The 25,259-nt window shown below is 37.6% G+C and overlaps 1 protein-coding gene across 12 annotated transcripts in view; it reads right to left on the bottom strand.

Annotated features, from left to right (window-relative positions):
- The window catches only part of MAPK10 (mitogen-activated protein kinase 10), a 415,330-nt gene that overhangs the window by 178,784 nt on the left and 211,287 nt on the right, over positions 1-25,259 (bottom strand). For 4 of the 12 annotated variants that reach the window (XM_069593210.1, XM_069593213.1, XM_069593219.1 and 1 more), the window contains exon 3: positions 11,019-11,117. The exons of 5 other annotated variants lie outside the window; for them this stretch is intronic. Coding sequence is in view for 3 of the 7 variants with exons in the window: in XM_069593208.1 (XP_069449309.1) it covers positions 11,046-11,111 (66 nt within the window). In the remaining 4 variants the exon portion in view is untranslated. The remainder of the gene's footprint in view (positions 1-11,018; positions 11,118-25,259) is intronic. 3 more of the 12 variants (XM_069593208.1, XM_069593215.1, XM_069593209.1) reach the window with 1 other exon arrangement.

The following is a 25,259-nucleotide window of genomic DNA, read 5'->3' on the forward strand; positions in this document are numbered from 1 at the left end:
CAATGAAATTAAAATACTGTATTTAAGGAATTGGGTTTCCCTGGTGCTCACATGGTAAAGAATCTACCTGTAATGCAAGAGCCCCAGGCTCAATCCCAGGGTTGGGAAGATCCCCTGGAGAACAGAATATCTACCCACTAATTAGTTGATATCTTAGGAACACTTATATAGATTAAAGTGGAATCCACAAATTGGTGCTTTTCTGACAGAGCATTAAGTAATGCTCAAAATTCTCCAAGCCAGGCTTCAGCAATACATGAACTGCCAGATGTTCAAGCTGGTTTTAGAAAAGGCAGAGGAACCAGAGATCAAATTGCCAACATCCGTTGGATCTTTGAAAAAGCAAGAGAGTTCCAAAAAAAAACCATCCATTTCTGCTTTATTCACTATGCCAAAGCCTTTGACTGTGTGGATCACAGCAAACTGTGGAAAATTCTGAAAGAGATGGGGATACTAGACCACCTCACCTGCCTCTTGAGAAACCTGTATGCAGGTCAAGAAGCAACAGTTAGAACTGGACATGGAGCAACAGACTGGTTCCAAACAGGAAAAGGAGTATGTCAAGGCTGTATATTATCATCCTGCTTATTTAACTTATATGCAGAGTACATCATGAGAAACGCTGGACTGGAAGAAACACAAGCTGGAATCAAGATTGCTGGGAGAAATATCAATAACCACAGGTATGCAGATGACACCACCTTTATGGCAGAAAGTGAAGAAGAACTAAAGAGCCTCTTGATGAAAGTGAAAGAGGAGAGTGAAAAAGTTGGCTTAAAACTCAACATTCAGAAAATGAAGATCATGGCATCTGGGCCTATCACTTCATGACAAATAGATGGGGAAACAATGTCAGACTTTATTTTTGAGGGCTCCAAAATCACTGCAGATGGTGATTGCAGCCATGAAATTAAAAGATGCTTACTCCTTGGAAGGAAAGTTATGACCAACCTAGATAGCATATTAAAAAGCAGAGACATTATTTTGTCAACAAAGGTCCATCTAGTCAAGGATATGGTTTTTCCAGTAGTCATGTATGGATGTGAGAGTTGGACTGTGAAGAAAGCTGAGTGCCAAAGAATTGATGCTTTTGAACTGTGGTGTTGGAGAAGACTCTTGAGAGTCCCTTGGACTGCAAGGAGATCCAACCAGTCCATTCTGAAGGAGATCAGCCCTGGGATTTCTTTGGAGGGAATGATGCTGAAGCTGAAACTCCAGTACTTTGTCCACCTCATGCGAAGAGTTGACTCATTGGAAAAGATTCTGATGCTGGGAGGGTTTGGGGGCAGGAGGAGAAGGGGCCGATGGAGGATGAGATGGCTGGATGGCATCACCGACTCGATGGACGTGAGTCTGAGTGAACTCTGGGAGCTGGTGCTGGACAGGGAGGCCTGGCAAGGTGCGATTCATGGGGTCGCAAATAGTCGGACACGACTGAGCGACTGAACTCAAGTGAACCTAACTGACAGAGCATTATTAACCATACACTGAAAACCACGGATAATTCTGGGACCTTTCACAGCACAATTATTTTGTCAGATATAAGCAATAACTTCATGTAATCTGATTACTACCTCAACCATAATTGCTCTCATAATATTGAGCTACATTTACATTCAGGTTAAGATCATTCAACAAGAAGTCAAGCCTGAACTTTTACATGTTTCAAGCAAACCAAACACATACTCACATAAACCAATAGAGAAGTTTATCATTACAGAACCAAATCTTAGGTAGGATCTATATATTTGTGTTAGATAATATTTAGTAGCATAACGGAGTCTACTAACTGGAATAATTACTTAATAAATTTCTATAAAAAAAGCCTGCCCGAGGTATAAGACATAAATGTAACACTAAAGTCACTCTTTTGAAATCTGTTTAAAAGTTAAGTTTTCATTTATTTAGAACAGCCACCATTTGTGGCTAGGAAAATTATTATTACTATATATACACACATAGCGCATTTGTTATCCAGACATAGAGTAGAAAAATAAAATTTAGTTACCCAGTCATCTTGTAATATTTTATATCTATTAAGAAAAGCGTTGCTTTAACTAGAAAATTTAGCATGCTCAGTCTTGGCCGTTATATCTAACAAGGGGCTATACCAAAAAGCACTAACTTCTGAAGACACTGAAAACAATTTTGACATTAAGAACTCTAGAAAGAGACTGCTATTTATGTCATTATCCAGTAATATTTTAGACCTTATACATCACTACTGTCCTTTGGAATTTATATAAAAGTCTTCTTTTTTTTCCCACCGGTGACCAATAGTATCTTAGGCTTCTTTGCATTTAATTATAGTATTTTGGTTCTGAGTCCTAGTCGCTACTCAGTTCAGTTAAAATTCTGTATAACCAATAGAAGATGTCAAAATTCCATGATGAGACTGGATAATGACATTCTAGTAAAATGGTTCGGGTTTCCAACCCCAGAATAAAACATAATTGAATTCTGTCTTGGTAGTTAGTGGCATTGTAAAGATTAAATGAGATAAAGTCTTAATGTAGTCCTCACAGATAGTAAACCTCTGTTAAGTATTGAGGTGTTGCCTTTTCTGATTTATTATCGTTTAGCCCATAGTTATCACTGAGGTTTTAACTCAAAGCGGAAGAAGTTTTCTTTATATTTTAAGCCAAGCTACTCTCTACTGTGCTTTAGACTAGATGGTGTGTTCTTTGAGGAGAGTAACAATACCCACCCTGTACCCTTAATTTCTACAAGTTACAGGTTCATATTAGAGCTACTCAGTAAAGAAGTGTGTTAGTCACTTAGTTGTGTCTGACCCTTTACAACCCCATGGATTGTAGCCCTCCAGGTTCCTCTGTCTGTGGAATTCTCCAGGCAAGAAATATTGGAGTGGGTAGCTATTCCCTTCTCCAGAGGATCTTCCTGACCCAGTTATCAAACATGGGTCTCCTGCATTGCAGGCAGATTCTTTACCGTCTGAGCCACCAGGGAACCCCACTCAATAAAGATGTGTTGAATAAATGAATGATGGAGCCAATCAATAATCATTCAATATGTAGGTGTCTCCAATCAATAATCATTCAATGTGTAGATGTCTCCATGCAAAGAAAGCCCAAAGAGTTTCTGTGTCACAGCAAAAAAAGCAGATGACTGAGCTCAGTCTCTTTATTTCCACTGTTACATAAAACCATAATTGTTGACTCACTAACATGAACCTCCTGTCTCTTAAGGCTTTTGGAAAATCAAGAAATCATTTTAAATGATTTGTAACCAACTCGAGCATCAATAATAGGATAGGGCAATAAGTTGATAAATTGTTAGATAAATGTTAGATTAACACTTGTGATTAACAAATTAACCAAAATACAAATTAAATATATTCCAATCCCATCACTTCACGGTAATTAGATGGTTAAAGAGTGGAAACAGTGGCTGACTTTATTTTGGGGGCTCCAAAATCACTGCAGATGGTGATTGCAGCCATGAAATTAAAAGACGCTTACTCCTTGGAAGGAAAGTTATGAACAACCTAGACAGCATATTAAAAAGCAGACAGTACTTTGTCAACAAAGGTCCATCTAGTCAAGGCTATGGTTTTTCCAGTGGTCATGTATGGATGTGAGAGTTGGACCATAAAGAAAGCTGAGCACCAAAGAATTGATGCTTTTGCACTGTGGTTTTAGAGAAGACTCTTGAGAGTCCCTTGGACTGCAAGGAGATCTAGCCAGTCCATTCTAAAGGAGATCAGCCCTGGATGTTCATTGGTAGGACTGATGTTGAAGCTGAAACCAATACTTTGGCCACCTGATGTGAAGAGCTGACTCATTTTAAAAGACCCTGATGCTGGGAAAGATTGAGGGCAGGAGAAGGGGATGACAGAGGATGAGATGATTGGATGGCATCACCAACTCAATGGACATGGGTTGGGGTGGACTCCAGGTGTTGGTGATGGACAGGGAGGCCTGGCGTGCTGGAGTTCATGGGGTCACAAAGAGTCAGACATGACTGAGCGACTGAACTGAACTGAACTGAACTGATATGCACTTATCAAGATGTTAAGATGTTGAGAAATTGACTTGATTTTCAAAGGTGAGCAAATTTCTACTAGTGCTTTTCTGAGTTTTTATTTACCTTTCTTATTCAAAAAGCACTTATTGAGCATTTCCTGAATTAAGGTAGAAGTCTGGGCTTGGCAGACAAGGATAAGGATGCCTGGCCCTACCCTAGAGGCCATCACCATTGAGCTGGGAAAGCATAAACCTGTACAACCAATGGTAACACAAACTGGGATGTGGTGAATGCTGCAGACACCAGTGGGTGTGCATGTGGTTTCCAAAGTACATTATCTCTCTGTGTGTTATCTTTCTTGGTTAAAACCATGACTCATCTATTCAGTATACCAGAGTTTCAAAAACAGCAATTTTCACAGATTTTGTTCTTAATTCATAGAGTGAAATTTAACAGTTCTTCACTTTTCTATTCAATTGAGAAAAGAAGGCTAAGAAGGTTTACCTACATCTCTGGAGAATCAAGAGTTCTGGCACTTTCAATTCCCTATTGGTCTACATTTTGTAAATGATTTATACAAGGGACAAACTTAAGATTGTTTTTTATTGTCTATGACAAATTTCTCCCCATAATAGAGCAAGAAACCTCCTGTCTACAAAAGCTGCTTGATGTTTTTAAAGAAAAAAAGAAAAAGAAAGAAATGAATAGGAGTAGCTTAAAAATTCAATGAATCTCATGTTCTTCAAATAATTTAACAAAGAAATAAGGTTATTACTACAGTTAACTGACATATTTACTGTTGATAACTACCTGGGCAATTTTATTTTCTATATTTTCTGTGATTTCTTTCTTATAACAGTGAGAAACCTGGAAATATGATATAACTTTTTAAAGCCAGAGGTTAAGATTCAAGAGACCTAGATTCTGGATATTGTTGCTTAGTCACTAAGCTGCATCCGACTTTTTGCGATCCCAGGAACTGTAGCTTGCCAGGCTCCTCTGTCTGTGAGATTTCCCAGGCAAGAATCCTGGAGTGCCTTGTCATTTCCTTCTCCAGGGACTCTTCCCACTTAGGGATGGAGCCCATGCCTCCTGCATTGGCAGGCAGATTCTTTTACCACTGAGCCACCAGGGAAGTCCTCCATTTGGGATATACTCGATCCCTAATCATTGACAAGTTACTTAAAGGTCTTCACATACCACCTGTGAGGCAAGAAGTTGGGACAACCTAACCCTACTGTGCATGGTGTTAAATGTCGCTGCATACCAGGGATCCATGAGATATCTCATAAAATGAGAAGCTTCCAAAGCACATAGTTTGAAAGAAAACTCAAGCAAATAAATAAATAAAACTCAAATAAATAAATTCTGTATTCATTTAGAGAAAATAAATACACCATTTTCTTTAAATTGCTGGAATAGTAAATGAGGCACACTGCTACAGGATAGAAAAAAATAAACATCATCAAATTAAAATTCTACATGGAAAGTAAATTAAGCACTCTGAGTCACACCTAGAAATATCCTGCTTGCTATGATATTTTTAGGGTTTAAGTTATAGAATACACATGTATATTTTCTAGGTATTAAAAGTTCACAATAAGCAAAAAAAAAAATCAGAGCCATTAAAAAAGTTCATGCTTCATTTCTTCTCTTTATTCCTTTGCTTTAAACTCTTTAAGAACTCTTCCTAGAAATAGACATTCTGAATCTGTATGCAAATTTGGGGAGATGATTTAAAAATAACTTCAACCCACACAGAAACTTTTTGGATTAAAAATAATAGCTGAAGTTTTAAGATTTTTTTGATAATTTCTTAAATTCAGATTAATCTCAAAATATGTAAAAAATAAACTTTTTTTGTTTGATTTTGGTTTGGTTCTTAAGGGCTAATGCCCATGGTAAATGACTAGGATCATGGACACTAAGGAAATGGCTTACAATCATAAAGCTTGCAAATGGTCCAGATATCCTAACCAGAAATTCAGACCTGCTCGTTTTCCACCAGGGCACTATCATAGCTGCAACTGACTGCATTAACCAAACATGTATCATTCATTCATTCATTATGCAAATATTTGGTGAGAGCCCACCCTCTGCCAGATATTATTGTTAGTACTACAACATAGCTGTGTGCAAAAGAGACAAACTCCCAACTATGTGCTGTAATTATTCAACAACTGGCTGGGGTTGGGGGAGGGAAGAGGACTCATCTGCACCAATTGTTTATTTACATAATGTACGTATTCCTATCATGACAGATCTACCAAACCAACATCACTGAACTTAGAGCAGGGAAGAGGTGTGCACGTCAATGCTTGTGAGCCTTGTCAGCCTGTAGGAGCTCACAGCACATCACTGAAAAACTTCCATGCCCAAGCGAAAAGTGTATTCCAGCAGAGAGAAACAACATGCAAGTCACATATATCAAGAGCTGTCATGGAGGGGACAAAATAGAAGACAAAGAAGTTGGGTAGGAAGTGTGAGATAGGCAGTGTGGAGTAGGAAGGGGTAATTTTAGATAGATAAGCAGGAAAGACTCCTTTAAAAATGAATATTTGAGCCAACTTCTGAAGATAGTGAATGAGTGAGCCAAGTGGATAATAAAGGAAGAGCATTTTAAGGAAGCGTGTCTAGGTGGCAATACCCAAGGCAAAGGGTTAGGTATTTATTTTAAGAATTTTTACCATTAGTGAGGTGGAAGACATCTCACTGACCAAATGGTTTTTCTGTTTTGTTTGTTTTGTTTTTAACCAAGGAGTGACGTGATCTCACTTATATTTTTCAAATATATCTCTTGATGAAGTTTTGAGAGTAAACCCCTTAAGCTCCTGCAATAACCCAGGCTTGGATCAGAATCAGTTCAGTTCAGTTAAGTCGCTCAGGAGAGTTTTACTCTTTGCGACCCCATGAACCACAGCATGCCAGGCCCCCCTGTCCATCACCAACTCCCGGAGTTTACCCAAATTCATGTCCATCGAGTTGGTGATGCCATCCAACCATCTCATCCTCTGTCATCCCCTTCTCCTCCTGCCCTCAATCTTTCCCAGCATCAGGGTCTTTTCTTTGTTTTTTTTTTTTTTAGTTTTTTATTATTTAAATTTTAAAATCTTTAATTCTTACATGCGTTCCCAAACATGAAACCCCCTCTCACCTCCCTCCCCATAACATCTCTCTGGGTCTCAAACGAGTCAGCTCTTCGCATCAGGTGGCCAAAGTATCGGAGTTTCAGCTTCAACATCAGTCCTTCCAATAAACACCCAGGACTGATTTCCTTTAGAATGGAATGGTTGGATCTCCTTGCAGTCCAAGGGACTCTTAAGAGTCTTCTCCACAGTTCAAACACCACAGTTCAAAAGCATCAATTCTTTGGTGCTCAGCTTTCTTTATAGTCCAACTCTCACACCCATACATAACTAATGGAAAAACCATAGCCTTGACTAGACAGACCTTTGTTGACAAAGTAATGTCTCTGCTTTTTAATATGCTGTCTAGGTTGGTCATAACTTTCCTTCCAAGGAGTGCCTTTTAATTTCATGGCTGCAGTTACCATCTGCAGTGATTTTGGAGCCCTCAAAAATAAAGTCAGCCACTGGTTCCACTGTTTCCCCATCTATTTACCACGAAGTTATGAGACCAGATGTCATGATCTTCGTTTTCTGAATGTTGAGCTTTAAACCAACTTTTTCACTCTCCTCTTTCACTTTCATCAAGAGGCTCTTTAACTCTTCACTTTCTGCCATAAGGGCGGTGTCATCTGCATATCTGAGGTAATTGATATTTCTCCCGGCGATCTTGATTCCAGCTTGTGCTTCTTCCAGCCTAGTTTTTCTCATGATGTACTCTGCATAGAAGTTAAATAAGCAGGGTGACAATACACAGCCTTGACGTACTCCTTTTCCTATTTGGAACCAGTCTGTTGTTTTATATTCAGTTCTGACTGTTGCTTCCTGACCTGCCTACAGGTTTCTCAAGAGGCAGGTCAGGTGGTCTGGTATGCCCATCTCTTTCAGAATTTTCCACAGTTTATTGGGATCCACACAGTCAAAGGCTTTGGCGTAGTCAATAAAGCAGAAATAGATGTTTTTCTGGAATTCTCTTTTTCGATGATCCAGCGGATGTTGGCAATTTGATCTCTGATTCCTCTGCCTTTTCTAAAACCAGCTTGAACATCTGGAAGTTCATGGTTCATATATTGCTGAAGCCTGGCTTGGAGAATTTTGAGCATTACTTTACTAGCCTGTGAGATGAGTGCAATTGTGCAGTCGTTTGAGCATTCTTTGGCATTGCCTTTCTTTGGGATTGGAATGAAAACTGACTTTTTCTGGTCCTATGGCCACTGCTGAGTTTTCCAAATTTGCTGACATATTGAGTGCAGCACTTTCACAGCATCATCTTTTAGTATTTGAAATAGCTCAACTGGAGTTCCATCACCTCCACTAGCTTTGTTCATAGTAATGCTTCCTAAGGCCCACTTGACTTTGCATTCCAGGATGTCTGGCTCTAGGTGAGTGATCACACCATTGTGGTTATCTGGGTCATGAAGATCTTTTTTGTACATTTCTTCTGTGTATTCTTGCCACCTCTTCTTAATATCTTCTGCTTCTGTTAGGTTCATACCATTCCTGTACTTTATTGAGCCCATCTTTGCATGAAATGTTCCCTTGGTATCTCTAATTTTCTTGAAGAGATCTCTAGTCTTACCATCAGAATGGGTCAAAGTGGTAATGGAGAAATTGGTAAGATTCTACATATAGTTTTAAAGGGGAGCCACAGAATTTGCCGACAGATTGGATGCAAAGTGTTGTCCAAAAGCTTATTCTGAAGATTTTGCTCTAAGCAACTGAAAAGAGGAGTTTAGCATTTACTGAATTAGAGCAGAGCAATTTTGAAGGAAAGATCAAGGATTTGGTTTGGTATATGTGTCATTTGCTACACCTATTAGACATCTGAGCTGAGATGTAGAACAAGCAATTGGGTATATGAGCCAAGTTTCAGGAAAGCTTTTGCTAGATGTATAACTGGGGAGTATTCATGGTATTGATAATATTTAAAACACTAGGATTTAAATGACAGCCCCACAAGAGAGAGCATGAATTTAGTGAAGATTTAGTTAACTATGTAACAAAAACATATTCTCAGTGCTCTGCAAGTATGAACTTGCTTGATTCTTATAAACCTATTATCTCTTCCCTTTTTATTAACCAAAGCACAGTAAGGTTAACTAACTTGCCCAAACTCAGAAGTAAATGGCTAAGTAAGTGGCAGATTTAGAATTTCTAGCCCAAGCTGCTCAGATTCAGAGATTTTTTTTTTCAATTTTAATTAAAGGAGGATAATTACTTTACAATATTGTGGTGGTTTTTGCCATACATCGACATGAATCAGTCATGGGTGCACACGTGTGCCCCATCCTGAACCCCTCTCCCACCCCATCCCCCTGGGTTGTCCCAGAGCACCAGCTCTGAGTGCTCTTCTTCATGCATGGAACTTGCACTGGTCGTCTATTTTACATATGGTAATATACATGTTTCAATGCTATTCTCTCCAATCATCCCACCCTCATCTTCTCCCACGTATTCCAAAAGTCTGTTCTTTACATCTGTGTCCCTTTTGCTGCCTTGCATATAGGATTGTCATTACTGTCTCTCTAAATTCCATATATATATATATATATATATATATATATATATATATATATGTTAATACATTGTATTGGTTTTTCTCTTTCTGACCTACTTCACTCCAGATCCGGAGTTCTTATTAGAGAAATCATCTGAAAGCCTGGAAATGTTTGGCACTACAAAAATTTAGAGGCCAGGAAGATAAAATAGAGCAGTAAATCCTATTCATAGAACATAATACATTTTATTTTTCTGTAGAAATTCTAACTACGCTCAGCGTAGAGAGTAGATTTACCAGTGTTTTGCTTCCTTTGTACTTTTCTATGTTCTCTATAATAAGCATGTTACTTCTAGAATTAGAAAATATTGTATTAAAATAATATTATTTTGAGTTATTTTTTAAACCGCATTCCAAGGAACATATGTCATTCTGTGTATACAACCCATCTCAATGAGAAAATACAGCAAAAATCATTACAGAAAAAATGGAAGTGCTCTCTGCTTGGAGTACGATTAGAGCTACTATAAAATTTACCAGCCACATAACAATTCCTAGTGTAAACTGAGCTCTATTAATGATACAATGACCACAGTCTTAAGTCAGAATGACCTAAACATACTTAGAGTAGGTACCAGTGCCTCAGGTAGACTTTTTCTTAAGAATATCATTTGTATGAATACAAGAGTGCAGACCTTCTATTGTCCGTGTGCACTACCTTGTCACTAGCAGGTTAGAGATACCTTTATTTGTCATTACTGCCGCTAGCCTTATTTTTTCCCAACTACTGGCTAGAACAGGGCATTGAAAAACAGACTAAGGGCTGTGTGTGCATGTTCAGTTGTGTCTGACTCTTTGCAGCTTCATGGACTGTAGCCCATGAGGCTCTCTTCCATGGAATTTTCCCAGCAAAAATACTGGAGTGGGTTGCCATTCCCTTCTCCAGGGGATCTTCCCAACTCAGGAACCACAACCCTGTCTCTTGTGTCGTCTGCATCGGCAGGTGGACTCCTTACCACTAGCACCACCAGGGAAGCCCAAACTAAGCACTAACTACATACTGTTATATTTGAGTACTGGAGACTCTGCTTGGGGCTCATCAGTCCTTGGATGAAAAATATCATTTATTTCAGCTATTTCAATTATTTAAACCACGTTTTAAGGATTTGAAAAAGTCATTAATGATGTTAAATATAGTAAGAAATCACTTTATACAGAGATTAAGTACAATATTTACAATCATTAAAAAGAATTCTCTTCATTCCTATTCTAAGATAAATGAACTAGCGGGAAAAAACCTAGGCATCCAATTCTACTCCGTAGGCTACTTTTAATTCTACATAAACACTAACTTTAGTGTGAAACGTGCAAGATGAAATGGCAAAATGGAAATACAAGGGAATGTACTGTACCTTGTTTTACCTGTAAGGAACACACACCTGACAAAAGGCAATTTTCACATCCAAGGTTGGTTCACTGCAGTAGTACAATAAATGGAGGCTCATAAATACCTACAGAAAAAAAGGGGGGCATGAATTGCTAACTCACCTAATCATTCGTTACTTAACAGTTATAAAATTTAGCATAATTTGAATTATACACAAGGTGTCATGCACAACATATATTTGGCATAATCCTTTTCAGACCAGTGCTAGGTACTTTTCACAAATTGCAAATATTAAATGAAATAAGGTAAAAAAAGGGCTTATCGTCTATACTCATGGATGTCATCACAATCATAAAGACTAGATATAAGAAATTGAATATACCTAATATGTTAAATCACAATAAACTGTGGAAAATTCTGAAAGAGACGGGAATACCAGACCACCTGACCTGCCTCTTGAGAAATCTGTATGCAGGTCAGGAAGCAACAGTTAGAACTGGACATGGAACAACAGACTGGTTCCAAATAGGAAAAGGAGTATGTCAAGGCTGTATATTGTCACCCTGCTTATTTAACTTATATGCAGAGTACATCATGAGAAATGCTGGACTGGAAGAAACACAGGCTGGAATCAAGATTGCTGGGAGAAATATCAATAACCTCAGATATGCAGATGACACCACCCTTATGGCAGAAAGTGAAGAGGAGCTAAAAAGCCTCTTGATGAAAGTGAAAGAGGAGAGTGAAAAAGTTGGCTTAAAGCTCAACATTCAGAAAACGAAGATCATGGCATCCGGTCCCATCACTTCATGGGAAATAGATGGGGAAACAGTGGAAACAGTGTCAGACTTTATTTTGGGGGGCTCCAAAATCACTGCAGATGGTGACTGCAGCCATGAAATTAAAAGACGCTTACTTCTTGGAAGAAAAGTTATGACCAACCTAGATAGCGTATTGAAAAGCAGAGACATTACTTTGCCAACAAAGGTCCGTCTAGTCAAGGGTGTGGTTTTTCCTGTGGTCATGTATGGATGTGAGAGTTGGACTGTGAAGAAGGCTGAGCGCCGAAGAATTGATGCTTTTGAACTGTGGTGTTGGAGAAGACTCTTGAGAGTCCCTTGGACTGCAAGGAGATCCAACCAGTCCATTCTGAAGGAGATCAGCCCTGGGATTTCTTTGGAAGGAAAGATGCTCAAGCTGAAACTCCAGTACTTTGGCCACCTCATGCGAAGAGTTGACTCATTGGAAAAGACTCTGATGCTGGGAGGGACTGGGGGCAGGAAGACAAGAGGATGACAGAGGATGAGATGGCCGGATGGCATCCCGGACTCGATGGACGTGAGTCTGAGTGAACTCTGGGAGCTGGTGATGAACAGGGAGGCCTGGCGTGCTGTGATTCATGGGGTCGCAAAGAGTCGGACACGACTGAGCGACTGAACTGAACTGAACTGAACTGAATATGTTAAAGTTAACTACATCCTATCACAGAGCACTTTCAGTTCTGGACTTTCCTGGTGGCTCAGATGGTAAAGAATCTGCCTACAATGCAGGAGACCCAGGTTAGGACCTTAGGTCAGGAAGATTCCCCTGGAGAAACGAATGGCTACCTGCTCCAGTGTGCTTGCCTGGAGAATCCCATGGACAGAGGAGCCTGGTAGCTTACAGTCCATGGGGTCAAAGTTAAGTACATCTTATCACAGAGCACTTTCAGTTCTAGGCTTCTAATTCTTAAAAATATTAAATATATGCTCAAGAAAATATATATAAGAATATTTATTGTAGAATTAAGGGCTGCCCTGATGGTTCAGCAGTAGAGAATCTGCCTGCAATGCAGAAGAGGCAGGAGACCCTGGTTCAGTTTCTGGGTCTGGAAGATCCCCTGGAGAAGGAAAAGACAACCCACTCCAGTTTTTTTACCTAGATAATCCCGTGGACAGGAGAACCTGGTGGGCGATAGTCCATACAGAAGCAAAGAGTCAGACGGGACTGAAGCAACTGAGCACACACTCAAATAAAATTTAATTTATAATAAAATTACAGACAGGACTTGGAGTAATTGAATCAGAGCTTAGGGTATCACCATAGATAAATATTTCAAACTTGATGCTGAATGGGGGAAAAGTATCTTTCAAAAAAGTATCAATATCATTATTAGTGTAAAATTTTGAAGCATAAAAAATAATATAAATTGCTTTGTTATCTGACCATATAACCATAGAGTAAAAAAGATACTATATTAATGTGGTTAATCGTGGTGGTAAGAAAAGATTTCAAGTGTATTATTTTCTGTATGTTTCTTAAAACTCCTAAAGTTTTAAGGAGAGAATAATAATCTAATGGTGGAAGTGCCAAATTAGGTGTTGATTATTTGGAAATGATGAGGCAGCATCACAAAAATCCAACTGAAATCTTATTCAGTTCAATTAAACACACTTTATTGAATATTTATTATGCAAATGATACAATTCTGTGATTAAACAATTTTAAAACCACTATTGACAAAGACATCTGTTTCGGGCAATATGAATGGCTAGATATCCTGAAAACCACTTTCAGTGCAAAATTGTTAAAAAGGTTAGATGAAAGAGACAAAATATTTTTTTTAAATGCATAGCTGAGCTGCTCGAGAAAAAAAGGTAAGAAGAATTCTGCGAGACTGAAAACAAAGTGAAAGGATCCACGCAGAGAAGTAAATGAGCTGAACCTGTCACTTGTGCTCAGACCATCTGCTGATGTCTGAAGATCAGAACCTTAGCTTTTAGAGGGCAGCAGGCAAGAAGCCAAAGCTTGGAGCTAATCTGTGATGGGTAGTCATACCGGAAACACCTGCATAACATTTACTACAAAAAGTTTCAAACAAAACTCTGAAACAAGCAAAATAATTCCAGAAGTTCAGAATTGCAAATACACACACACACACACACACACACACACACACACACACAGATTTATCTTTTACATTGGAATGTGTGTAGATTTTTTTAAATACAAAGAAGAAATGGAAGGAGTAGAATATATAAGACATTTCTGAAGAACAAGGTGGATATTTTAGGGGGTTGGGAGAGAATTGCTCTACCAGACAATAAGATTTAATATAAAGCTGTAGCATATAATCTGGAGAAGGAAATGGCAACCCACTCCAGTACTCTTGCCTGGAAAATCTCATGGATGGAGGAGCATTGTAGGCTATAGTCCACGGGGTTGCAAAGAGTTGGACATGACTGAGCGACTTCACTTCACTTGTAGTATGTAAAGCTACATGGTGTTGATGCTGAGACAGTTGCTCATTCATGTCTGACTCTTTGTGGCTCCATGAACTGTAGCCCACCAGGCTCCTCTGTCCATGGGGTTCTCCAGGCAAGAATACCAGAGTGGGTAGCCATTCTCTTCTCTGAGGGATTTACCCGACCCAGAGATCCAACTGGGGCCTCCTGCATTGCAGGCAGATTCTTTAACATCTGAGCCACCAGGGAAAGAAAGTGAAAGTGGAAGTGAAAGTCTCAGTCTTGTCTGACTCTTTGCAATCCCATGGACTATACAGTCCATGGCATTCTCCAGGCCAGATTACTGGAGTGGGTAGTTGTTCCCTTCTCCAGGGGATCTTCCCAACCCAGGAATGGAGCAGGGGTTGCCTATATTGTGGGCAGATTCTTCGTCAGCTGAGCCAACCAGGGAAGCCCAAGAATAGTGGAGTGGGTAAGCTTAACCCTTCTCCAGAGGATCTTCCCAACCCAGAATCAAACCAGGGTCTCCTGCATTGCAGGCAGATTCTTTACCAGCTGAGCTATCAGAGAAGCCTGATTAATAGATCAGAGAGCCCAGAAACAGATGCTTACATACATGGAATCAAAAGGATAATGTTATGTTAATGTAGATGTTTCAACCTGATCATATTAAACATACATGGGGAAAGATGAAACTGTGCATTAAACCATGCAGAGACAATTGGTCATGAATATTGGGGCAAGGGGAGAAAGGACGTACACCCTTTGCTAAGACACAGTTGCTTCTCTTATTTGGGCAAGTCTTACAGGCAGAGGCGCTGGCTGCCTTTATTCCAGACTATGTTCTCAAGGATAGTTATAGAAAAAACAGCCTTGGAAGCGAAAGATGCCACTCTCTGGAGTATAAGGCAGGTTTTATTACTATTTATTATCCAGTATAATATAGACAAGGTGACCCTCTAGGTCAAAGGTAAAGCATGCTAACATCCCACTACAAGAGATTTGGGTAACCCTCTTCTGTAGCACAACTCACTGTATGTGCGGTAGTCATCTGACCTTCCTTGAGTCACCCTGCGGGAACTGGGTTTGAGAAACTGGTACTGTAGCTCCTGCTATTAATGTGAGTAGTAAAGAACTTTTCACCTGACTCGGGGATTGCGTTTCTTCTGCCCCAGCATCCTCTGGCAGGCTACCTTGTTAGCTTGCAGGTAGAGTAACATCTTAGACTGTTAAAAGTTCTTGACAATCTCTACTGCACATTGTATACAAAACACAATTCCAGATGGATACAATTGTTCAAGAAAGTCCAAACTTTAAATAATATGGAAGGAAATGTAGTTGAAAGTCTGAAAAATACATCATAAATAATATGCAAGTTGCTGGTGGGAGCTGGGAGGGAAGTTCAAGAGGGAGGGCATATATGTATACCTGTGGCTGATTCATGTTGACGTATGGCAGGAACCATCACACTACTGTAAAGTAATTATCCTCAATTGAAATAAAATTTTAAAAAAATATGTAAGTTGCTACCTTGTAAAGGAAACTGTTGACGAAACAGACTACTTAAATCATTTCTGTTTATGAAAAAATGTGACAGGGTAAAAAAGCAGCCCGTAAATTCAGAAAAGATATTTGACAGACACATAACCAGAAGAAGATTTACCCAGAATCTATAAAGAGCTCCTAAAATATAAGAATAAAAAGGCAGAGAATCCACAAGAAGAATGGACAATAAAACATGGATTACATTTCATAGAAAAAGAAATATAAAAGCTTTCATAAATATACGTATAATTTTAAGCCACATTGAGATACTCTCTTATACCTATCAAATTGATAAAAACTGAAAAGTATGATGATGTTCAGTTTTTACAAAGCAGTTGCTCAGATGGGGATGTTTATACACTGCTGATAGTTATACACAACTGACAGTTGGAATAACCAATTTTAGGGGCAAAATAGCACTATGAAATAAACTTCTGCATACCCTACCACCCAGCAATTCTATTTCTACACATATTTCCAGAGACACTCTTGTGTTTTGCTACCAGGATACATATAAAAGACAGTTCATGAGAATACTTTTGTAATGGTAAAATAAATAATAAAAACTAATACTAGGAAAAAACAAATAATCATAGAAAGACCAATGAATAAATAAACTATGGTACATTCATTGAGTACAAAGCAATGAAATGGTTGTTCAAAGAAACAAGCATCAAAGTGACACAATATCATAAGCATGCGAAACAAATGAAAAGAAATCCTACAGTGTGTAGTTTCTTTTTTCTTTGATTGGGCTTCTTTTGCTCAGCAAAATGCTTTTAAAAGTATCTGTGTTGGCATAAATATCAATAATAGTTACATTTGTTGCTGAGTCAAATGCATCAGTGCATTTTTCTATTCTACTTTTAGACATTAGAGGTGTTTCTATATTTTGGATATCAATAATGTTGCATGAACATTTATGTACATGTATTTTTGCACAAATATGTTTTCATTTCTTTGGGGAAAATATCTAAAGAAGGAATTGTTGGGTCATTGGATAAGGATATATTTAACTTATTCAAAACTGTTAGACATATTGTCTACCCACTGTAGCAATGCATAAAAATTCAGTTGTTTTACATCCTTGCCAACAACTGGAGTTATCAGTTTTCTCAATTTTAATCATTCTAGTGAGTGTTTAGTAATATTTCATTATAGTTTTATTTTTTACTTCCCTGATGACTAATAGTGTTATCAACTTTTTCATGTGTTTATTGGCCATTTATTTATCTTATTTGGTGAAGTGCCTTTTCAAGTACTTTGTCCATTTGGTGGGATTGTAGATAGGGGAAGGGGCTTGTCTTTTTATAGAAATTTTAGAAATTCACTATTTTGGGTATAAGTTTACTATTACTTACATGTATATTTTCTTTCAGTCTGTAGCTTACATATTCAGGTTATTAATGTTGTTTTTCAGTAAATAATAATTTTATGAAATTTATTTTACAATTTATTTTCCTTTAATTATTAGTGTTTTCTTGGTTTTGTTAGGGATCTTTGCCCACCCCAAGTTTATTAGGATTTTCCTGCACATTTTCTTCATGAAGCTTGACACTGTTTTTTTTATTTTTAGGTCTGTGATACCTCTCCAATAAATTTCAATTTATGCTATGATGTATATGTTGAGATTCACTTTTATTTCCTTAATGATACCCAGCAGCTCAAACATTCTTGGTGAAAAGACTTTCCTTTCCATATTGAGTTGCCTTGCTGCCCTGGTTCAATTGACTGTACCAGTGTAAGTCTGTTTCAGTACTCCATTCTATTCCATTTATCTGTTGTCTGTCTATAACCCAACACCATCCTGTCTTGATTACTGTAGATTTATAATAGTCTTAAAATTAGGTAAATACTTCAAATTTTTGTTTTTATTTGGGAGACTAGTCGAGGTCTCTGCATTTCCACATTAATTTTAAAATCAGCCTAGTGTTTCAAAATATTAATAAATTAAAAAAGAAAAACTTCTAAAATGTTGTTTTGGATTGCATTGGGAAGAACAGATATCTTAATGTTGAGTGTTCTATCCACCACAATCATAGTATATTTTTCCATTGACTTGAGTACTCTCTAATTAAGTTTACTCTTAAACATTTATATTTTTGATGCAATTATAAAAGACCTTTTCATTTTCACTTTCTAAACACTCACTTCTAGAAATAAAGTCAATTTTTGTAAGCGACCTTATATTTAGAGGCTTGCTGAATTCACTCATTATGTGTGTGTTAGTCACTCAGTCGTGTCCGACTCTTCGGTACCCCACAGACTGTAGCCCGCCAGGCTCTTCAGTCCATGGAATTCTCCAGGCAAGAATACTGGAGTGGGTTGCCATTTCCTTTTCCAGAGGATCTTGATCCAGGGATTGAACTCAGGTCTCCTGCATTGCAGGTGAATTATTTCCTGTCTAACTCACCTAAACCTAGTAAATATTTTGCTGATAGTTTAGGAGTTTCTTTACACACAAAAATGTCTTCATTGAAGACAGATTTGCTTTTTCCTTTCTAGTATGCCTTTTTTTTTCACCTAATTGTTCTGCCTCTGAAACAACATTGAATAGAAGTGATGACTTGCTGATAATCTCTGCCTTTTAACAGATCCACGTGTCCATTTTCATTTAAAGTAATTGTGAATGTTAAGTCCGTCATCATACAATTAGTTTTGAATGTGTGTGTACTAAGTCGTTTCAGTCTGTTTCAACTCTGAGACTCTATAGAGTGTAGCCTGTCAATCTCCTCTGTCCATGAAATTCTCCCGGCAAGAATACTGGACTGGGTAGTAATGCCCTCCTCCAGGGGAATCGTCCCTGGGGATCAAAACCACATCTTTTGTGTCTCCCACTTGGCAGGCGGGTTATTTACCACTAGTGCCACCTGGGAAGCCATTAGTTTTGTATTTATTCTTTTATCCCAATTTTCTGGAAGAGCTTTTCTGTAAGAATTGAGTATTGTTTTGTTTCCCATTTCATTTTACATAATAACTTATTAGTTATACTTCTTTTTCTTTTTTTAATCAGTGTTGTTCTAGAGTTTGCAACCTTCATTTTTAATTTTTAGTAAATTAGAGTCAAATAATGTTATTCTACTCCACACACATAGTTTTAAAAACTTAACAATAGTATGCTTCAATTTTCACCTCTAGTCCTTTAAGGTATTATTATCATATGTTTTATTTATACATATTTTATAAACCCTACAGCACATTGCTATTATTTTTCCTTTGCTTAAGTCATTCTATTTTAAAGAAGTTAAGAATTTACAAAGAAAAGTATTTTATATTTAATCATATATTCTATATGTGTAGTCCTTTCATACCTCTAAGTTTATTCTTAAGCACTTATATTCTTATATTTTCATGTTATTATAAATGGCATTTTTATTTTGTTTCCATTTTCCAAATGCTCATTTTCAGCATTTAAAACATGATTTTCCAAGACTTTCCTGGTGGTCCAGTGGTTAAGACTTCACTTTCCAATGCAGGGGGTGTGGGTTCCATTTTTGGTCAAGGAGATAAGATCCCACATGCCTTGGGGCCAAAAACCCGAAACATAGAACAGAAGTAATATTGTAACAAATTCAATAAAGACTTTAAAAATGTTCTACATCAAAAAAAAAAAAGAAAAGGGTTGTTCCATTGCTGTTTCACTACTTCGTGTGTGCGTGTGCTCACTCAGTCATGTCCACTCTTTGTGACGTTATGAACTGTAGCCTGACAGGCTCCTCTGTCCATGGGATTTTCCAAACACAAATACTAGTGCGAGTTGCCATTTCCTCCTCCAGGGGATCTTCCCATAGAGTGCATTAAATGGGGAAATGTTCTCCCGGCCACTCAGTCTTTTCCTTCTTCTCACAGCACTTTGTTCATACTTTTATTATGAGTATCTTATAATACTGTAGCTGTTCATATGTTTGCTCCATACTATACTATGACCTTTGGGGAAAATGATTATGTTTTATTCATGGTCACACCACCAGGACAGAGCACTGCTCTTAGTGTATGCTGCTGCTGCTGCTAAGTCGCTTCAGTTGTGTCCGACTCCTTGCGACCCCATAGACGGCAGCCCACCAGGCTCCCCCGTCCCTGGGATTCGCCAGGCAAGAACACTGGAGTGGGTTGCCATTTCCTTCTCCAATGCATAAAAGTGAAAGTGAAGTCACTCAGTCGTGTCCGACTTCTAGCAACCCCATGGACTGCAGCCTACCAAGCTCCTCCGTCCATGGGATTTTCCAGGTAAGAGTACTGGAATGGGGTGCCATTGCCTTCTCCACTCTTAGTGTATAGTTGATGTCAAATAAATGTTTATTGAATTTAAAAAAATCAAAGGAAAACAACTTTCCTTCTCTACCACAAATCTAAGTATTTTCCCTATCTTCTCATATTGAGACCTGTGAATTTTCAGTAAACCTGATGCAAACAAATTAGTAACGGGGAGTCTGCAGTAGTGAAAGTATGAAAGAGCCTAGCAAAGACAACCTCAGAAATCTTCAAGCAGGAATGTTTTTGTTCTGTACTGCTGAACTGGACATGTGGGAAATAATAACATCCAGCCCACCCACCTAAAATGAACAATGTATTTTAATTTTTAATGAATGAATAATCTTTCTATGAAAAGCAAGCATCTTGGCCTTTCCTGGTTTGCATTATAAAGATTCCAAATGTATTAATAGCACCTATGACCAAGTCACTAAATCAAGGCAGAAGCTTCTTGTTCTACAAAGGGACATTAAAGGAAAAAGGATACCCAGTATGATAATTCTAGTGAATCACAGAAAGCTAGTTTGGTAATTATATTTCCTGATAGCATGGTAGAAAACATCTGGCACCATTACATAGAAACAGCATAAATGGCCAGGGCATTATCCTGACATTAGTCTGCAGTGGAATTAGTGAGAGCATCTTGGTATCTACGAATAGCTTGAAAAGGGAGGGGATGATAACTGGGGGAGTTTAGTGCTTTCAATTACTGGTTGTTCTTTTGGGAAAACCCCCATATGTTCATTTCTTGCCATGTACTCTACTGAGTTCCTCCTCATTACATGCCTATAGGAGTTAATGGCTACTCTGAGCAGAACAGTAGACCAAATTGTATGAATGAGATACATTTGAGAATTCATTAGGCTAAACTGGTGCACAGCAGTTGCTATAAAAGAATGTAACTATGATGTGTTTTAATAGCTCAGATCAATACTTAAATTCTTTTGTATGCGAGATGTGCCAGCTAAACCACAGGAAGCTTAAGAATCTTTGCAGATGAAAAAATCAAATTGTTCTGGGCAGCTCCAGGCTCCCATGGTTTGTCACTGAAATGCAATATACACAGGGGAAAACAAAGTGAACTACTGATTCCAAAAATAGCCTAAGGTCCAGCAGTTGCCAAGTTGAGTTGGCACACAACAAATTCATTGTTTGTAAATAATTTTTGTATTTCATACATCTCACATTTATTATAAATGACTAATAGCCTGCAAGCATATGTACAATATTAAAATACAAAGTCACTGTTAATTACGAAAAACACTGCCTCTTCTATGCCCAAAACAATTATCCCAACTATATGCAGAAAAAAGTAATTATATCTTAAAACTAGTAATTATCTTTCCAAGTACTGATATAGAAAATGAAATTAAATTTAATTTTCTATTAACAACTGTATGTTCACTTTAAAATATTATTAGGTCTTTACATCCATGGACTATCATTTAGAGCAGGGCTCAGCAAGGCTGTAGTCCATGGACCAAATTCAACTCACTACCTGCTTGTAAATAAAGTTTTATTGGAACACAGCCCATTGATTCATTTACATATTATCTAAGGCTGCTTTCACACTGTAGTGGCAAAGCGGAGGATTTGGGGGAGGGAATATATGGCCTGCAAAGTCTAAAATATTTACCATCTCACCATTTACAAAAATGATTGCCTCTGATGAGAGCACTCTTCCCACAAACATCTAGGAGAACATAATTAACTTCAGGAAATATGCTATCTCCTTTCAAGGAATCTGTGCTTGTCTACCTCTAAAAGCTATCTCTTAAAATACTGTTTATATAACAAGATGATTCCTTCCACAGAAGTCCTCTGATAAGCTTATTTAGCAGAAATAAAGCAATAGAGACTGGAAGGTAAGAGATGGGTTGTTGTTGGGATTGACGGGTTGATGGGATTTTGTTGTTGTTTAGTTGCTAAGTCGTGTCTGTTTTGCAACCAGAGATGAGGGAAAGAGGCAAATGAAGAAGAAATGGAGTGGAGTATTAAGAGACAGAACATATCAAATAAAAGATGTAGAAATGGTGAAATTCACCAACTCAAGAATTATAACACGTACAAACATTTTTTAGCTTTTTGAATTTTGGACATACAGCATTGCTTCCAGTCCTGGAAACCTGGTAAAGTTAGCTAATGGAAACTCATATCATAAAACTCTACATGTGCTGGGTAAAATATAACAAAAAATTAACAGACAGCTGAATTTGTAGTAAAAAAGGAAAACTGCCAGTGATGTTGAAGTTAATAAGCTTACAAAATCTGAGTGAGCACATCTCTTCCCACCTCCATGCTCAATGACACTACTTCAGTTGTTTAAAATTGGCTATGCTAGGGAGATGCTACAAACCTGAGCACTGTTTCTCAGAAAGCTTATAATTAAACATTTACTAACACACCACTGGAAGTTACCAGGTACCGAAAATGACAGAGAAAAAAAAAAACACTGAAAGATGAATCATATATTTTCTATAAATATCATGAGGAGCAAACATCACAAGCGAGAATCGTCAGATACTATAAAAGACATATTACCACCACAAGAATTTCAGACATGACAGAAAAAAACAGAAAGACCATATGTAGGAATGAGCAAAATAATTAAAGATTCAAAATAAATGTCATAAGAAATAAGCTACTGATGTGATAAAAGGAAGAATGGATAGATTTGAAAATGAACTAAATAGAAATTGTGAAAAATGTAGCTTTTAAATTAAAAGCCTTATAGATTAAAAACAGGTTAAATTGAAACAGTTGAGCTAATGAACTGGTAGGACATTCACAGAAATCTGTGATAGAATAATAAAGAGATGAAAAATATGAAAGATTGAGAGACATATGCAATGTAAGGTCAAAAATAAATATAATGGGAGTTCCAGAGAGAACAAAGCAAATAAATAGAAAATACAAAGGGGCAATATCTGAAGTAATAATGAAGTAATAACCTGAATTTAATTCTTAAAAACTGAAAAACATAATGAAGTGCTTAGCAGGATAGATAAGGATAAATCCATGCCTAGAAATAGCATGACCAACTGTAGAACAGCCAACACAGTGATAAAATCTTAAAAACAATTACAGAAAGGAGTCAGAATTCCCTGAAAATAATGATTGGACTGAAGGAAGACAGATGGGCATAAAATAAAGTGGGTAGGAAAAATGATGTTTTAGAAATAAACCAATTAAAACACACTATAGAACTAACATAATGAGAATAATAAAACATACAAACAAAAGAGATCAGTTTATCACCAACATATAATAGAAAGAGAAGTGCTCTAATGTTGATAAGAAAAATTCTAATTTTGATGATAAGACATAGTATGATTGGCAACCAGTTGAAAGAGAACTAAATAATATTGGAGATCATCTTCCTTCTTCACCAAAGAGAGATACAGACACCAAGCAAGGTAGTAAGCACAGCAGAAAATCCCAATACAAAAATGGCTACCAAAATAATTTTTAAAGGGTTTTGATCTTTATAATGAAGAAATGAAAAATAAGATAGCATTTTATTCACCCAGGGCTTCCCTGGTGGCTCAGATCGTAAAGAATCCGCCTGCAAAGCAGGAGACCCAGGTTCATCTCTGGGTTAGGAAGATCCCCTGGAAAAAATGAATGTTTACCCACTCCAGTATTCTTGCCTGGAGAATCTCATGGATAGAGGAGCCTAGCAGGCTGCAGTCCATGGGATCTCAAAAAGTCAAACACAAACTGAGTGACTAACACTTTCACTTTTCACTCTTTACTCACCAAATCGAAGAATTTTTTTTTTGATGAAACAATATTAAATGCAAAGAAACAGAGCTACCCTGCTCTTCTCTTCCCAAACATTCATTTTTCTCAATACTTTGTTCATATTTACCCAATATAAAATAAGCATTAAATAAATACTTGTTGAGTGAATCAATAGCAAATAAATATCCATTCACTATGGGGGTAGCTTGACCACAGGTATTCAATTGCTTAAAAATGCATTTAAGACAAGTAATTCTATACCTAAGAATTTGTGCTAAAGATATAATCAAATATCTTACAAATATTAATCTCTAAGAATGTTCACCATAGCACTATATATAGTAAAATAATTGCAAAATTAAGTGTTCAGTAAAATGGGTTAATAAAATAATTACTGTAAAAGCATATATCATAATTTCATTTAAGCATTTATAAATTGTAAGATAGATGAATGTTCACAATACATTATAAAGTGGAAAAACATAACAGAATATATGACAATATGTCCTCAGTCTTTTGGGCATCCCTGATGGCCCGGTGGTAAATAATATGCCTGCCAATGCTGGAGACAAAGGTTCGATTCCTGGGTGGGGAAGATCCCCTGCAGGAGGAAAAGGCAACCCACTCCAGTATTCCTGCCTCAGAAATCCCACGAACAGAGAAACCTGGTGGGCTACAGTCCATGGGGTCACAAAAAGTCAGATGCTATTTGGTGACTAAACAGCAACAACTTCAATCTTTTAAAAACTAAATGGATATGGATAGATATGAATATAACTTTACAGAGCTAGAAATGTGCTTTGTGCTTTTATGTATTTTCCAGTTTCTACAATGAAGACTACCTCTTTTTAATAAGGAAAAATGTTATTACAGGATATGGTAAAATAACAGATGCAAAGCTTTGGAAGCAAAATAAAACAGAGCAAGCATCTAAGCAACTTCTTTTCACAGATGAGAAACTGAGGCCTAATGGAAAACAGTTACTAAATCTTCCAAATTCATATACCTCATCAGCGAGGCAATAAGGACTCTAACCCAAATGTCCCAAATGCTATGCAGTAAACACAGGTTAAGATTCCTCAAAATGTTGGCTGGCCAACATTTTAAATATACCAGTGATGGCCTCTGAGGCTTCTGAGATGGCTTAATGGTAAAGAACACACCTGCCGATGCAGGAGATTGATCCCTGCAAGGTTTGATCCCTGTGTTGGGAAGATCCCCTGGAGAAGGAAACAGCAACCCCCCTCCAGTATTCTTGCCTGGAGAATTCCGTGGAGGGAGGAGCCTAGCGGGCTAAAGTCCATTGGGTTGCAAAAGAGTTGGACCCGGCTAAACAACAACAAAAATAGCCTCTGACCAACTGATTTTTTTCCTCCTCTAAATGTTCCTAAAATTCATGTATATGGGGCTTGCACCCAGACACAAGTGTTTTACTTATTTTTCTAGACTATCCCATATACAATTACATTAACACAGAGAAACAAGATTTTTCATCATCCTTA

The sequence above is a fragment of the Ovis canadensis genome, chromosome 6 (genome assembly GCF_042477335.2).
Source record: "Ovis canadensis isolate MfBH-ARS-UI-01 breed Bighorn chromosome 6, ARS-UI_OviCan_v2, whole genome shotgun sequence".
Taxonomy (NCBI): domain Eukaryota; kingdom Metazoa; phylum Chordata; class Mammalia; order Artiodactyla; family Bovidae; genus Ovis; species Ovis canadensis.